Source organism: Saccopteryx bilineata, chromosome 3, assembly GCF_036850765.1.
Source record: "Saccopteryx bilineata isolate mSacBil1 chromosome 3, mSacBil1_pri_phased_curated, whole genome shotgun sequence".
Lineage (NCBI taxonomy): Eukaryota > Metazoa > Chordata > Mammalia > Chiroptera > Emballonuridae > Saccopteryx > Saccopteryx bilineata.
In genome coordinates this window covers 88996989-89013657 of record NC_089492.1, presented here as the reverse complement: position 1 = coordinate 89013657, position 16669 = coordinate 88996989, and the positions used below count along the sequence as shown (strand labels likewise).

The 16669-nt window shown below is 50.8% G+C and overlaps 1 protein-coding gene and 1 long non-coding RNA gene across 4 annotated transcripts in view; one reads left to right on the top strand and one right to left on the bottom strand.

The window, feature by feature from the left end:
* Positions 1-10427, top strand: part of GALNT14 (polypeptide N-acetylgalactosaminyltransferase 14) — a 212470-nt gene extending 202043 nt beyond the window's left edge. For 2 of the 3 annotated variants that reach the window (XM_066264724.1, XM_066264725.1), the window contains 2 exons: positions 8563-8682; positions 9890-10427. In XM_066264724.1, coding sequence (XP_066120821.1) covers positions 8563-8682; positions 9890-10048 — 279 coding nt within the window. In that variant the 3' untranslated portion in view covers positions 10049-10427. The remainder of the gene's footprint in view (positions 1-8562; positions 8683-9889) is intronic. The other variant, XM_066264726.1, reaches the window with a different exon arrangement.
* A 4300-nt stretch (positions 10428-14727) lies between these two features.
* LOC136328614 (uncharacterized) lies at positions 14728-15799 on the bottom strand. Its single transcript, XR_010730076.1, has 3 exons — positions 15608-15799; positions 15355-15493; positions 14728-15026 (listed from the first exon to the last, which is right to left on the bottom strand). It is a non-coding gene; the product is annotated as an uncharacterized lncRNA (long non-coding RNA).
* Between the last annotated feature and the right edge of the window lie 870 nt (positions 15800-16669).

Sequence of the window (16669 nt, the reverse complement as noted above, 5' to 3'; positions counted from 1 at the left end):
TCACCTGTGGGAAACTGAGCATGACCATAGTGATGACCATAGTGACAGTGTTCAAGGGAGCAAAGGGTTCTTTTCTAGGAGATGGTGTCGAGCTGTCTCTCCTCCCTGCCTCGGAGAGAACGACTGTGCTTGGGGAGCAGCAGTGTGAGTTGAGGGAATGGAAGAACACGCTGACACAGGGAGACGTTCAGTCTGTCCCAGTGACAACAGCGAGTGCCCGCGTTGCCCCGGCCACCTGGCTGCGTGCTGGGCTGCAAGGTGGGACCATGCTGGGCTAGACACGCCCTCTTCTAGAGGGTCCCATGGCCAACAGCAGGTCTGGGGCTCACGTCCAAGCCTTCTGAAGGTGGTAAACTCACTTTAGAAATCCACATGGCTATTTCAGCTAGCACAGTTCCAACTGTGTGTGTGCGCACGCGCGGAATACACACCTTGTGGGGCTGACTTACGTTACCTTTTTCCTCTTTCAGTACTGCTCCTCCTTTCTGCATAAACTCACAGGCCTGTTTGCTTCCCACCCTTTTCTGCTAATGCCCCAGGGCATCAGGGGGTTCTGTCCTCTCCCCACTACTTTGCCTCTTCCTCCTACGTCTCTCTACTCGTCCTGCCGCTTGGCGTGTCCAGAGGGAGTCACGTCTGCCCCTCGTATGACTCGTACCTCCCTCTTTCCTGCTCCTACCTTCCTGTCTCTGAGAGGTCCTCTCAAGGAAGTGACACAAGAACCCTGCAAAGTAGGTACAGTATTTTTATCCAGGGTTTCACTTTCCATTGTTTCAGTTACCTGTGGTCTAATTGTATTAAGTAGAAATTATCGGAAATAAGTTTTAAGTTGCGCCCTGCTCTGAGTAGCGTGAGAAAACCTAGGGCTATCCTGCCTTGTCCCGGACGTGAGTCATCCCTGTGTCTAGCACACCCACGCTGTCCACACTCTCCTCCCATTAGTCACGCAGTGGCCCTCTCGCTTATCAGATCAGCTGTATGGTGTTGCAGTACTTGTTTTCAAGTAACCCTTTTACTGAATAATGGCGTCATAGCATAAGATGCTGGCAATTGGGATATGCCAAAGAGAAGCCATAAAGTGCTTCCTTTAAGTGAAAAGATGTGTGTGTGTATGTGTGTGTGTGTATAAACATATTATAGAAGGGTTCGGTACTGTTCAAGGTTTTAGGCATCCACTGGGGGTCTTGGACTGTATCTTCCATGGATAAGAGGGGCTACTGTATTACTATTATCCTAATTTCACAGATGAGGAAACCGAGGCCTGGAGAGATTATCCAACGTTACATACTAGTAAGTGATGGAGGCCCATTTGGAAAACTTGGCCACCGTGCCATATAGCTCTGTTATTGCTACTGTTGCCAGAATCATGGCTAGTTCTAGAGCCTTTTTACTCAAATTTAATCACTGAAGGTATCTGTCCCTGAGACCCTCTTCCAGGTTATATTAAAACTATAAATCAGCTCCACTTTGACAAGTGAGATGGCAAGAAATTCTTCTTCTTCTTGGCCAGTTCCCAGTGACAACCCAATGTGGAGGGAAACACAGGTCACACCCATTTCAGGACTGGGGAGGGAATGACCAGAAAGTGAGTCCCTTCCCCAGTACTGATGGGACCCAGGTAATGTAGGAATGGAGGCCACACTCAGGGGACTCCACCTCAGTCCAGGGGACTCTCAGAGCACTGGCTTCCAGCCTGGACTGCCCTCATTTTCTTCCCAGCCCTGGCTCTGTCCTGTCCCCCAGGATGAACTCCACGCCTGTATATCCATGCTGGGTCACTCCTCTCTAAATGGTCCTCCTTGAGTCTTCATATGTGCTAGGGACACAGTGCCCCTTGGGAGGACAGACCCAGGGGTGAGATCCACACAGGTTCTGAAATAAGTCTTGGGCCATTTGGGTGAGCGATTCCAGGCCCTAGACACCTGGGGTGAAGGGGCACCAGAGTGTGGGAGCCAAGAGCTCTGAGTTCTGCTCCCGTCTGGCCACTCACTGTCCAGGTGGCCTGTCACCAGGTGCGTGAGGTTCCTCATTATTGAAAGACTCTCAGACCATGTCTGTCCGCTGGCTCTGATGCTGGCTTGGGTCCCTGCATCACTGCCTGCCCCATTCGTCCTTCACCCTGCCTTACCTTCCTGTCTTGGCTGTCTTGTCAACCTTGGAAGCAAATGTTTAATCTGAGTGTGTATTGAAGATATTGCAAACGGATGCCTTGGGTGGAAGGCAAGAGAAATATATCCTGAGTATGTAAACATGTGAAGCCAAGAAGCCCCCAGGTTAACAAGTTTCCTCTTACCTTTACTGGATTCCCTAGAAAAGTATTTATTGGATTCCCTAGAAGGAAGACGGATGCACCAATCTAGTTGTTACCCCAATTTGAGGAAAGGGAAACCACACAAATTCAAAACTTCTAAGTGTGTTCTTCCACCTGGATCCCAGCAGTTCAGGCTCCTGGCTTCTGAAGTATGCATGCGTGCACTTGGATACCCCGGGTGGGTGAGATGAACATAAAAGCTCTTCCCCCACAGCTGGACTCACACTGGCACCTCCAGGGGAGTCTGCTGGTGGCTTTGCCGGCATGTCACCTTTCCTGCCCGATACCACCCTTCCTCCCCGAGTTTTCTCAACACACCCTTGGGAGAGGCCCCATCACAGCTGCCTCTCTAATGTCCGGCTGGGAGGCAAAGCAAGGGCAGTTTTCTAAAGGAAAACCTCTCTCCATCATCACAGTCAACGTGTAGATGGTAACCAGCACTCCCTCTGTGGCCAGCACCGTTCTGGACATGTCTGTGTACTAACCCACTTACTCCTTACAGCGACCTTCTGCAGTAGGTACTGAGTGCATCTTAATTTCTCACATGAGGGAACTGAGGTACAGAGTTAAGTAACTCACCCAGGTTTACAAGAGTTCATCAGCAGGTGGGCCAGGATTCCAGCCCCAGCAGGCAGTGCTCTTGGGGGACCCGTTAGGGAACCACATGCATCAAGAGGTCGGCTGGACTACAGTTTCGCTTGAACCCACTTGTTCATTGAAGATCTTCAAGGCTATATTCGATGGACTAGTGTGCTGCCCAGTGTGGCCTTAGAGGTTCAAGGCCAGCTGGTGGCCCTGGTTACTCTCCGCTCAGGTCCCATTTCACCAGGGAGGTTCCATCTCACCAGGAAGGTCCCGTGTTCACAGTGTACCCTGGGGTCTGCTCCTGGTGTGACCCAGAGTAACTACTGACTCAGTAAGGAACTGTCTTCCATTAAATTATACCTACCTCCCAGTAGTAAGCATCTATGATGATTACATAGACAATGTGAAGCACCTTGGACTGAAAAGTGCCTTGTTAGGGAGTCAGTTTGGCCATCTAGCCACAGCATAACGAGCAGTGCTGCCTCGCATTCAGTGTTTCTTCTCCATTGTTTACTATCTCCCATTCAGAAGAATTTTTGAGTGGGAATTTCGCCACTATCAGTAAACACTGTGGACACCTGCGTTAATGAAAACACAGCCCCTTGACTTTTCTCTACTGGTGAATTTTTCTCTAGTCTCACTCAGCCATTTCTCCTTCCCACGAGCCGTGAAAACACTTCCTTGAGCCTTTGCCAGGGACCAGGTGCTGGGTGAAGTGTTCCACATGCATTGTCTAATTTAATCTTCACACAACCCTATAAACCATGTCCTGTTATTACCTCCATTTCACCGACAGAGTAGATGAGGCTTAGTTGACAGTGCTGTGCAGGTCATTTACAAGTAACAGCAGAGCAGGGTCTGGACATAGACCCGCTGCCTCCAGAGAGCAAGCCCTTAAGGTTAGGTGAGGGTTTCTCAGCCTAAGCACTATTGCTGCTTTGTGTCAGATAAGTCTTTGTTGTGGGGACAGTTCTGTGCATTATAGGATGTTCAGCAGCATCCCTAGCCCCACCCACTAGACGCCATTAACCACACATCCCCCCAACTAGTCATAATAATAATAATAAAAAAGTCTCCAGACAAAGCCAAATGTCTTCAGGAAGTTCGACAGGGGCAAAATCCCCTTGCTGAGAACTGCTGCCCCAGACTGATTGTTTCTGGCCTCCCAGAGGTGACCCTGGACTATTCTAAGGTCAGCATCTGTGCCTGGGACCCCAACACGTCGTCATGCCTGCCTCTCTCAGAACTTGGCTCCTTCAGTTCAGTTATTTCCTCTTAGGGAATCTTTCATCTGCTCTTCCATCCCCTGCCAGACACCCCAGGCCTCCATCAGGAGTTCCCCTCTTCTAGGGGAAACCCTGCCCCTCAGCCCCTTATGAGCTTGTCCCAAAGGGGGCAAGACCACCCATATTACCTCCAGGATGGCCTCTGGGCTTTCTTTCATGGGTATGGCTTTGCCTCTGTGCACTGGAGTGAGGGCTGTAACTTAGTCCCCCAGACGGAGCCATCAGCAGAGGCCCAGCGCTCATCGATCGAGGCCAACCCAGGCTGATCAACCATGGTTGCCTTCCTGAATCCATTTCTGACTCCGGGATTTGTTTAATAAACCCATTCGTCACTGGCCATTCTGGGAAGTGTGACAGGTTGCAGGGAGGGAATCCGAAAACCCCTTCTTGCTCCCTGCCCCCGTCCCCACGCCCCTGTGTTCTGCTCCCACCCCACCCCCGTGTTCTCCCACATCTCTCCTGCAGATGTGCCCCTCGAGCCATGTTCCTCTGGGAAATTGAGAGGCTGAATTATTTCAATGCCAGGAAAGCACCAACTAATGGAAAGTCCACTTAGTGCAAAGACTTTGATCCCTGTCTGTGCAAGACCCTTGGGTCCTGAGGTGGTTTCCTCAGACCCCAGCTGCAGGGGTGTGCCCTCTGCACACCTTCCCACAAGGAATCTGTATATGGGCTGTCTCAGCTGTCCAAAGAGCCACCCCTCCCCACGTCATCCTCAGCACTTCCAATGTTTGAAGACACTTAGCAGTTTTCAACCTTTTTCATCTCATAGCACACATAAAATAATTGCTAAAATTCTGCAGCACACCAAAAAATAATAGTTCTTGCCAACCTCACAGAAAAGTAGGTATAATTTTTATTGATTTACAAAAATAATAATAATAGTAATCACCTACCATTTTTGCTCCAAAGTGACTTTTTTAAAAATCAGATGCCTATAATATAAGGATATTTGATAACAAGAATTATGCCAGATACAACCTAATCATGCAATGTGTCCAATAAGATGCAACTCTATTATATGACCTCTATATTTATGGTTCAAGGCGCCATTCACACCGACGGCTATCGTTGTGTTGGCTGTTGTCATATTTTTATTTGGCATTTTTTATTTGGCAATCTAAGGGGGAAAGAGGTCAGTGCTCCTGACTGCATAGTCAGGTATTGTGTGTTTTAAATATTCTCGCAGCACACGCCAGTTGAAAATCGCTGCCCTAGAATATTAAAAAAGAAGAAATGCCAAAATGGGCTTTCAGAAATTATGGTGTATTTTTTTAAGTTTGTTGTTGTTGAACCACTTAATGCTTTACACGTTAAAAAATACAAAGCCAGTGTACAGTGGTGATCATAATTGCAGCGTTATTGTTAAAATGCTGTCATGGCTTGCCCAGGTGTTGGTGCAGTGGATAGAGCATCAGACTGGGATGCAGACCCAGGTTTGAAACCCCAAGGTCGCCGGCTTGAGCGTGGGATCATAGACATGACCCCATGGTCACCGGCTTGAGCCTAAAGGTTGCTGGCTTGAGCAAGAGGTCATTCACTCTGCTGTAGCCCCCCAGTCAAGGCACATATGAGAAAGCAATCAATGAATTACTAAGGTGTTGCGACGAGGAATTGATGCTTCTCATCTTTCTCCCTTCCTGGCTGTCTGTCCCTAGCTGTTCCTCTCTCTGACTCTCTGTTTCTGTAAAAAATAAATAAATAAAATAAAATGCTATGGCATGATTCATGGCAAGCTGTGTGGTGGGGTAATGGGACAGGGATGCCCCTCATCTTTCCACATTGGTGACTGTGTGTTTAGCCTCCTTTCCAGACAATGGCAGAAGTCTACAGTTGAGGCCAGCTGTAGGCAAGCCTGGGCAAATGACTCCCCGGCAGCCCTGCCCTTGAAGCTGGGTCCTGGGCCCTTTTCTCTTTTCCCAACAAAGCAAGGAATTCTCTGGGCAATACCCAGGACCTACTCCCACCTTCTAGATCAACTCTAGACATCTAGGACCCCAAATCCCTCACCCAAGTACCCTGAGTCTGATTCTAGGACCTGCATGGATCTCACCTCTGGTCGGTCCTCCCGAGGGCAGGCTGTGTTCCTAGCGCACACTTAAAGGGGAGTGGCCCAGCATGGGTCTGCAGCCATGGAGTTCACCCTGGGGGACAGTGCAGAGCCAGGGGAGGAAGGAAAGGAGGGCAGTCCAGACCGGAAGCCAGTGCTGAGTGTCCCCTGGTCTGGTGTGGAGTCCCCCAAGTATGGGCCTCCATTCCTATATCAGTACTGGGGAAGAGACCCACTCTCTGGTCATTCCCTCCCCAGTCCTGACATGGGTGTGACCTGTGTCTCCCTCCATATCAGGTTGTCACTGGGAACTGGCCAAGAAGAAGTTCTTGCCATCTTACCTGTCAAAGTGGAGCTGATCTATAGTTTGAATATAACCTGGAAGAGGGTCTCAGGGACAGATACCTTCAGTGATTAAACTTGAATTAAAGGGCTCCAGACCAGCCATGACTCTGGCAGCAGCAGCAGCAGCAATAGCGGACTCTGGTTAACCTCTCTGAGCCTCACCTTTCCCACCTGTAAAATGGGGATAATAATAGCTAGCTGATCCGATTCTCATGAAGATTAATCTCTGTAAAGCTCCCGGAACAGCCCTGGCACACAGGAAGTGCCCCATGCACATTAGCCGTCACCAGCGGTAGCACCCTGGTTCTGCGTCGCCTCTGTGCATGCAGACGTCTCTCCCCTTTCAGCTCGTCCTGGAGGAAGGCAGGGCATGTGAGGAATGGTGCTGTGCACAGGCCAGAGGAGAACTTCTTGATCTGTCTCGAGGAGGACGCTTTGCAACTTTTTACTGTAATAAATTTCAAATATATGTAGATATAAAAATATATAGATGGACGCGTGTAAGGAACCCCCGTGGACCCATCCCCAGGCTCGGAGAATTCTCAAGTCAGGGCAGCCTCGTTTCATCTGTGTTTCCATTCACTGCTCATGGGGTACTTTCTGGTCTAGGTCTTCTTCCAACACCAGCAACTTGAAAAGGGACCAAAAAATCCATATAGGAAGGACCCAATTCTAGGGGACAGAGGCTCTCACTGGGCTAATGGCCTCATCCAGGTGCGAGGGACCGGGGAGGGTCCCAGATCAGGAGGGGCAGCAGTCAGCATCCATGTAGTCCTGGGGACAGCAGAAGGACCCAAGCCTGTGGGAAAAGAGGAGGAACAGGTCAAGTCACAGACATTGAAGATACCAGCAGAGAGTGGAGGTCAGGGGAGGGCCAGGCCAGGAGGGGGCTGTCATGAGCTAGGGGAGGGCAGAGCAACGGGCAAGTGAGCACTGTGTCGGCTTGTGGGACGTAGGGTACTAGTGCAGGGGCTGGCCAGCCAAGGATCAGTGGCCAGTGAGTGGCCTGGTCTGGAGGCTGAGGGTCAGCCAGTTAGCAGGGGTGAGGTGGAGGAGAAGGGGACCAGCCCCTAATGGGCATCCAATTCTGCAGCTCCCCCCAGCGCATCCAATTCAAGAATCACTCTCTTGCCCCACGATAGAAGCAAAGGGCAGATCTCCCCATTTCTCAGCCTGGGCAAAAGCTCTTGGAGGTTCACATTTTGACATAATTATGCCAGTACTTTCGCCCCCTGATTTAGGAACTGTGGAGTATGTGGGCTTCTTCTTCAGCAGTTAGTTGCTCTCTGATCTCTAGCACTCTGGAGAAAATAGGTGGAGGAGCATTTCCTGGTAATGAACATCTTTTTTTTTTTTGTCATCAGAACTCTGCTTTTGTCCGATTTCTCAGCTCCTCTCCCTGCAGAAGCTCAGGGGCCGAGTGATGTAACCTGCGCGAGTGCTGGCGTGCCTGTGCCCCCTGGAACAATTTTATTCCTCATGCTCCTCTGTGCTCCTCTTCCACCACCTCCCTTGGAACGGTTCGTTCCCTTCTTTCCTCCATCTGCCTCTTGTCATAATGCTCATGTTCTCAGAACACTGAGTTAGACTTCTTTTCAGAAAGAAGGGACATTCTGAAGACAGCTGGGAGACTGACCTGCCAGGAAGCTGCTAGAAATGTCGAGTGTGGGGAACAGACACCTATCCAGATAGAAACGAGACCACGCAGCTTGGCTGGGGGGTTGTTCAGCTCCAGGGGTGGCATGTGTGCCCCAGACCCGTTTGCTTCAGGACTGGGATGCAGACGGCAGAGCGGGTGGGACCACAACGCTCCGGCTCTTCAGTAGCATTTTTCAAGGTGGCCTTCTTGACAAATGATATCAGCTAGGTCCCCCATTGCTTTTTACCAAGACGTGTTACAGTATCACATGTGGGCACAGCAGTATCCCACCAGCGGTGGCTTCTAAGAATTCTAACGTGACCCTTTCTGGCCTCTTCCCCTTCAGATCTGGGCCTTCACGTACACCCAGCAGATCCTGCAGGAGGAGCTGTGCCTGTCAGTCATCACCTTTTTCCCTGGTGCCCCGGTGGTCCTTGTCCTTTGCAAGAATGGAGATGACAAACAGGTGAGTGTGCAGGGGGTCCACCCTGAGGCGTGGCCGCCTTCAGTCATGTGACAGCCTGTGTAAGGCTATGTCTCGTATGCAGGAAGAGGGAGGGACTGTGGAAGAGAAAGTGTTGCAACGAAAGAGGTCCTTATGTTTAGGAGAGGGACCCAGTGCTGCCTCTGATGCCCTCGTGGTGCCAGCAGCAGTGGTCAGCTTCGCCACATGAGAGCCTTGACCTTGTAGGACCCCAGCATGCACATGTGTCTTACACTGTCCTGTCTTGCTTCAGTGCCCACCTGGGATCTCAGAGCAGGGGAAGACTGGCACAGAGCCTTCAGGGCACAAGGATAAGCAAGGCTCAGACCTTTGCCTTAGGGGCCTTGGGCCCTGGCAGGATGTCTACCACGTCCGTGGCACTCTGGGTGCACGTGCCCATTCCGCCAGCGGCAAGGTGTTGGCTCCACTCAGTTCCCTGCCGGTGGGGTATTGCCGTTAGGGAAACTGAGATTCAAATGCCCGTTTTATGTCCCACTGGCTGTGTGACCATGGCAGGTTACTGGATCTCTCTGAGCTTCAGTTCCTTCTAGGAAGTGGAGTTGACGTTGCCCACTACATGGGGTAGCAGTGTAGAGAAATGAACTGAGCTGGCACCTGGTCAGTGGTGATTCCCCTGTATGTGCTCATTCACTCACTGCTTGTCACCAAGGTGGCACCTGGGAGGCAGCAGCATGAGATCCCCACTCTCCGCCTGGGTCCCCATGTGCCAGAGCACTTTGGAGGGGTAGGGGTTTACATGCTGCCCAGGGTTCCACCCACCCGACCCCTCCTGCATCGCTGTCCGCCTGCTCACGCCCACGTCTCATGACCATGGAGACACCGAGTGAAGCTCATTTCTTTGGTTGCTGCTGTGACTAACTCGCTTCACATTTTCTGGCCTATTGCTTGGAAGGTTATTCCCTTCTAATGAGTTTTCCTAGCAAACATATTGATTTTACTTTTACTTTTTTTTTAAAATCCGATTAAAAAAAAAATAACCAACAACAATACCTGGCAAAGCAATTAGTTGCAGCTTTATTTCTCCATGAGACCATGAAGTCAAGTCTCGAGACGACCCTAGCCCTGTGGTTAAACATTTCTGATTCTGCTGGAGCTCCTCACATTATTGCTAGGACCTGGACATAGCCACAGAGTCCCGGTTCATCCTCTCTCCTCTCCGTCTTCTCAGCGATGGACCAAGGCTGGCTCCCGCATCGAGCACGTGGCGTCTCACCTCTGCCTAGACACAGACATGTTTGGTGATGGCACTGAGAATGGCAAGGATGTCGTTGTCAACCCGTGTGAGTCCTCACTCATGAGCCAGCACTGGGAGATGGTGAGCTCTTGAGGATCCATGCCGGACCCAGCGGGGGCCATGGGGTGGCACTTCCCCCGATGAGAACCAGCTTGGAGATCAGCCCATGACTACTGCAGATGCCCTGAATTGGAAGGTGGAGGCAGAGCCCCCCGGGGCAGGAGCAGCTGTCTCAGGGAAGATGAAGGAAAAGCTTACCAGCCAAGAGGGGCTCTGAGACAGCTCCCACATGTTCTCAACGCCGTGAAGTTCCAGTCCTGGCCGGTTTGCCCCCAGTTGGTGTCTGGAGACAGAGACCTAATGGGAAGTGTTCATGTTGTTCCCTTTCTTACACAAGAGGCCGGAGACAGAAACCTTGTCACTAGACAGGGTTAAATTGAAAGATGAAGAGTGAAGGTTGTTTTCCAAACAGATAAAGGAACCTTGGAAGTTTTCTGTGTGTCTCTTACTTTGTTTTTGTTTATCTTGGGGCTGGGCAGAATTCTCCACTGAGTGGGCGCCTGAGGGCTCTGGGGTCTGGGAGCAGGGGCACAAAGCAGAGAAACAGGGAGGGGGAGCCCTGGGCTGCACTGACAGGCCGTGTGACCCTTAGACCTGTAACTTCACTGGCCCTTCATTTCCTGGTATGTCAGGTTGGGGAGTAGGAGCTCATCGGTGGTTCTTACTCAGCGGACACGGTCTGTCTCATTTGAGGAAATTGTTTCCATTCAGGGCCTCTAGGTTCTGCCTGTGGAGATCTCCGCTGGGTCCAGGGTGGGGTCCAGGTCTCTCAGCTGATTCCAGTGTCCCTCCCTGGTTAGAATCACTGCCCAAGATAGCTCTGTGGGCACTTATGGCCTTAGAATCTGCACTAATGTAAAGGATATCTTACTCTAGCCTGAGCAGGTGGTGGTGACACAGAGGATAGAGTGTCCCAACTGGAACACGGAGGACCCAGATTAAAAAACCTGAGGTCACCAGCTTGAGCGCGGGCTCATCAGGCTTCAGCACAGGCTCACTAGCTTGAGCGCGGGGTTGCTGGCTTGAGTGTGGGATCATAGACATGACCCCATGGTCACTGGCTTGAGCCCAAAGGTTGCTGGCTTCAAGCCCAAGGTTGCTGGCTTGAGCAAGGGGTTACTCGCTCTGCTGTAGCCCCCCAGTCAAGGCACATAAGAGAAAGCAATCAATCAACAACTAAGGTGCTGGAGCGTCTCATCTTTCTCCCTTCCTGTCTGTCTGTCTCTCTCTCTCTGTCTCTGTCAAAAAGAAAAAAAAAGACTATATTATTATGATCAGTTCCCATTGTGCTCTGGGTCAAGTGGTCCATTCTTATTAGCTAGGGTTTAAGAGAAGAACAAATCTGTATTACTTAAAAGTTCCCCAGCCATGCCTGTACCTTCTCTGCAAAGGTAAGTTCACTACATACTAAATAGTGACGATCTTAGTTCTATTGCTAAGTAACAAAGTACCTCAAAGTTTAGCAGCTTACAGCAACACCCATGTATTATCTAATGGTTTCTATGGAACAAGAATTTTTGCAGAGCGTCACTGGGTCCCCTGCTTCAGGGTGACTTAAGAGGCTACGATCAAGTTGGCTGGGGCTGCAGTCATCTCAAGGTCCAGCCGGGGAGGGTCTGTCCCAAGCTCACTCAGTGGTTGTTAGCAGACTTGGTTCCTCGCGGGCTGTCAGCCAGAAGCTTCCCTCTGTTCCTTGCCACATGGGGCCCTTCAAAGCAGCCTGCTGCACCAAAGCAAGCCAGCCAGGAAGGCACATGAGCCAGCAAGGTGGGGGGTCTTTCTCACCTGATCGCACAAGCTATTTCCCACCACTTTGCCCCATTCTGTGTGACAGAGCAAGTCAGTAGGCCCATCCCACGCTCAAGGGGAGAGGATTACAGAAGAAGGCAGATGCTGGGATGTTGGGCTCATTGGGGGCCCTTGTAGAATCCGTCTACTACGGTAACTATTATAACCCAAGATAGGTGTCCACCAGCCTTCAGTGATTGGCAGATGTTCAAGGTCATCATTATAAAATGCATGGCTGTCGTCGACTGCAGACATGGAAAGCAGAGGGCTGAGTGTACAGGCCCCGAATCTCCCCTGGTGCTTGTATTTATGCGATCCTCCTCTTGCCTTTGTTTGTTATACTTTGGCTCTTTTGTGGGTCTATTTCGGTCCCCACTGTGAAAAGGAGAGGAGGTCGAGGGATTAAAGACATCTGTAGGGGAAGATGTTCTGATGGCTCCTCGAGCTATGTGTCCATGGCATTTAAGCCAGCCTTGAAGAGAAGAAAGAACAGAAAGGTTCATCCGTGCCCTTTTCCCTAAGTAGCGACACAGGCACTGCACTACAATAACTGAAGGAGCTGGCATTGTCCTCATCTGCTTCCTCGTGTCCCTCTGTGTCTGTGCTGTCCCTGCATGCCCTGGTGGCAGGAAAGCTGTTTCTTGCCTTGCGTTATTCCCAGTCCTGGGCCAGGCCCATCTCTCAATGAATGTTTTTCCTAAACGGATGATTGCAACAACTATTCCATCCCCAAGAGGAAGCGACTTGCATTTTACTACCCCCAGAAGTGAAAGTGAAGGTGGCTGCAGGTCTGCCTGGAGCACCCAAGGAAATGAGGAAACAGGAGGGGCTGCCTCTGCCCCAGGGGGGCAAACGTTTGTATCTCAGCTGCTTTCCGTGAGGCAGGGGACCTGCCACTCAGTGATCCCGCTGACCTCTTACTAGCAAAGGACCATGGGGTTCAAATGAAGAGGCGCTGTGAGGATGTGGAGGGTGACCTGCTAGTGGAGGTGTGGATGGTGCACACGGGAGCTGCTGGCTGTGCGTCTTCTCTTGTATTTACTGAAATCTAATTGACATGTAACCTTGTATTAGTTTCAGGTACAGGGGTGTGCCTCCTAAGGCCTCCTTAGTGGAAACTACAGGTTAAAAACTCAGATGATGCAAGCAGAAGTCACTAGAATTGTGTCTACTAAGCTGAACTCTCCACTAAGCTGATGGTGGTGAAACCGAAGCAAACCTCAGCCAATCCAAGACAAAGCTGATGATGATGGACAAGCGGCTGCTCCAGTGTGGGCTGCCTGTGGCCTGCACACATACAGCAAAGTAAATGTGGCCTGGTGGGCAGGTGTTTTGGGTGGATGCTGAATTAGTGTTCTCGCCTGACCTGTGGTGGCGCAGTGGGATAAGGCGTCGACCTGGAACACTGAGGTTGCCGGTTCGAAACCTTGGGCTTGCCTGGTCAAGGCACGTATAGGAGTTGATGCTTCCTGCTCCTCCCCCTTCTCTCTCTCTCTCCCCTCTCTCTAAAAAAAAAAAAAAAAAAAAATCAATAAATGAATTAGTGTTCTCAGTCAACTCTGGTCATTGAGTTTGCTGAATTTTCATAACCCAGAATAAATAGCTCAGTGGGCCACCAGGACTTGTGGGGAAAACAGAACTTATTCATATAACATTGATCTATGAAAACAAAAAGAACCTATACCCTTCATATTTTTAGGACTTCCAAGATTTAGACCCCAAATTGAGCTTGAAGAGTCACCACCGTGGAGCAGTCTCACCACACTGCCAGGTGAGGAGGTGACCAGATGTGGCAGAAACTCCCTTACCCGGGAGTCCATCTGGCTGATGGGAACAGATGTGAACAATATGGGCTCCTATGTATCTTAATTGCATGGTGTGCAAATGAAATGAAAGGGAATTTATCCATATGTGTGTGTGTGTATACACATGCGTGCATGTGTATGTGTGTGTGTGTGTGTGTGTGTGTTTACTGGAAAGAAGAGAGGCAGGGGCCTCAGGTACTCTCTATGTCTGGAGTAGACTTAAAGTGATGATGGTGTTGAACGGATGAGCATAAAGGGGACTTTAGGTAATTCTGGGCCCAGCACAGGTGGCCGAGCCAGGTACCATGTTGAATCTGAGACTCCCTTAGTTTGTTTTCTTAAGTACTGTGTAGTTTCTCTGTGTGAGCTCATCTTCTGCTGTAGTTATTTCCTCTGGGCCCTCTAGTCATGGAAGCATGCCTCAGGAAAGGGTCGTGTTTGCCTCTGTGGGGTTCCATTGATTTCAAACCGATGTGTACATTGATTTCTCCGTTTGCGGTTTCTGCATGGTGGGGCTGTGATGCGAATTTAGACCCCCACATCTATGCTCCGCACAGGGTTGGAGTTTGATCTTTCACAGATGATCTTTTCCCTACCCAAACTGTCACCCAGCTCTGACATCAGCTCTCACGTCTGGGCCCAGCCACGGTGAGGCTGTGGTCTTCAGCGTCGGTCCTTGCTTGGGTGTTCGAAGCCCAGCCCTGACTACACACACCTGGCTGTGTGTAATCAGCTCTGACTCTTCACAAGAGCTTTTAATTCCCAGATGCTTTTGGAATCTGGAATTCTTCCTTTCATCCTTTCGAATGCAGCAGTGATTTCAAGTTGTTTTTATTAAATTTTATTCAATATTTATATGTATATGCGAGAGGGGCGCCTCCCTGCCAGCTCAGACCAAAATTCCTTACTGCTGTAATTGGCTGTCACCACTGTCTTTCCCACGGCCTGTGGGACCATACCTTAGTGTAGACACTCCATACGTTTCCATGAATAAGTGAGAGAAGAAGCCTGTGCTTCTTTAGTACCTCTTCCTAATTACCCCCTGGCTACAGCTGTCAGACATTAGAGTTTTAAAAAGACAGCAAAGGCGCAGAAGCAGAGGACCGAGAAGACAAATTTATAACAATGAAACCTCGTTATAACACACATAGATTTAGAGATCACGCATATTTTACTTCATAATGACAGAGTTTCATAGTGAAAGTGCTAACTGGAAAGAGCCGTCAGTAATGGAAATCTTTAATACTACAGCAGAGCCCAGCGCGGGAGAATCTGTTCTCATAAACTCTGAGGGATGGTGATGAGAGGGAGGACGGACGGGGAGCACGCACGGCTCATCTGCAAGCTTCTCGGCCATATTCTCGGGCGCCCGGCAACCTGAGTCCCAGCTGGCCTTCCGGGAGAGGGTCCCCTTTTACCTGCGGTCCACAGTAGTTTACCTGCAGTGGAGTAAGCCCTTCCCTCCCCCACCCCACACACTGAGCTGCTGTCCCCCATGTCCCGGGAGAGACCCAGTGGTTCCTTTGGCATGTGACAACACCTAGGGCAGCCGCTGGCATGCCGAGGATCACAGAAGAGGTTTGGAGGTGAAAGGGGAGGTTGAACAGCTGTGTCCACGTGAGAGCCTCTGGGACATTGCAAGCCATGGGTGGGAACCTCATCTCCCCGACATGCAGAGCCAACCTCCCGAGCTCCCCGGTGGTCTAAGGTCTCAGGCAGCCCAACCCAGATTAACAAAATCCGAACCTCCAGACACTTTCCCATTTTGCCACGGAGCCGCCTAATTTAATGAAGTCGTCACAGCGCGAACCTCGGGGCTGATTGGAAAAGGACTCGGGCACGACATTAGTTCACAGCAGTCGATGGCATCATTTTCCTTTCACAGCTTTCCAATGGGAAATAATAAAACAAAATTACAAACATAATGAAGAGAGAAAAGAGGAGAAAAAAACCCCTTGGGTGAGAGACACGTCTTCTGTGCTGTGACAGGGCTGGTTACCTTATTCATTTGAGCCAGTAAATATCACCTGGCTTCGCTCTGCCGGAAGGAGCCCAGGAAGCCTCCACCGGCCGCTGAAGATAACGGGCTGCCGTAACTCACTGTCCAGCGCAGGGAGGAGCGGTCAGCGCCCTTGCAGAAGGCCCGCTGGAAGGCCGAGAAATTCCAGCCTCCCGGAGCACAGCCGCGGCCTCCCGGAGCACAGCCCCGGCCCCCCGGGGCGGCCACGGTGCTGAGGGGAAGGGCTGCCGGTGGTGATGTCAGGGCAAGCTGACAGAGGTGTGTGCACTGCGAGTCCCTTCCTTGGGGAAGACAGAGTGACTTCCCAGCGGGGCTTCACCCACCCCTGGGACGGAGAGAATGCAGTGGGCTCCTGTCCCCCTCTGCCTCTGCAGGGTACTTCTGTGCGACCAGGTGCACCAACAGCCAGAGGTTAAATCGGAGTCAACAGAGAAACAAAGCCCTTTTCCAAAGCTGCTCCCATTCACAGCACTGAGGTGTAAGATCACGGGCAGCCCGCTCAGCGGGGCCTTTTATTCTGTTCTGCAAGCCTGTCCTTCAGCTCAAGGATGCCCGGCTCAGGCTTGTCCCCACTATGAGGGGACTGACCTTCATTCCACCCAGGCCCAAATTCCTCCCCTGCCTTGTACTGAAAATAACCTTTCTCCTCTGTTGGCGCGGAGTTGGAGGCCATCTGAAACGAGCTCTCTCTTTCCCCAGAAGCCTCCTCTGAGGCCAGCCCCTCCACACTAACTGAATAGTATCCCAGTTTCTCTGACCCTGACGTGCAGAAGAAACACCCTTGAGCCTGGTGCCCCCTTTCCTTTTTCCTTTGACCAACAGACTCCTCTAACAAGAGTCAGTCACATGGACTTCGGTTCAGATCCTGGCTCCTCCAGTTTCTTGCCATGTGACGGGGGCAAATGACATCTCTCAGCTCCTCTCCCAATGGGGCTAACAGTCATGCTAGCTCATCATTTTAGTGTGAGATTCAATGAGATGACTCACATGACTTTCCCAGCTCAGAGCCGAGCACATAGGATATCTAAAATGTTTGTCATC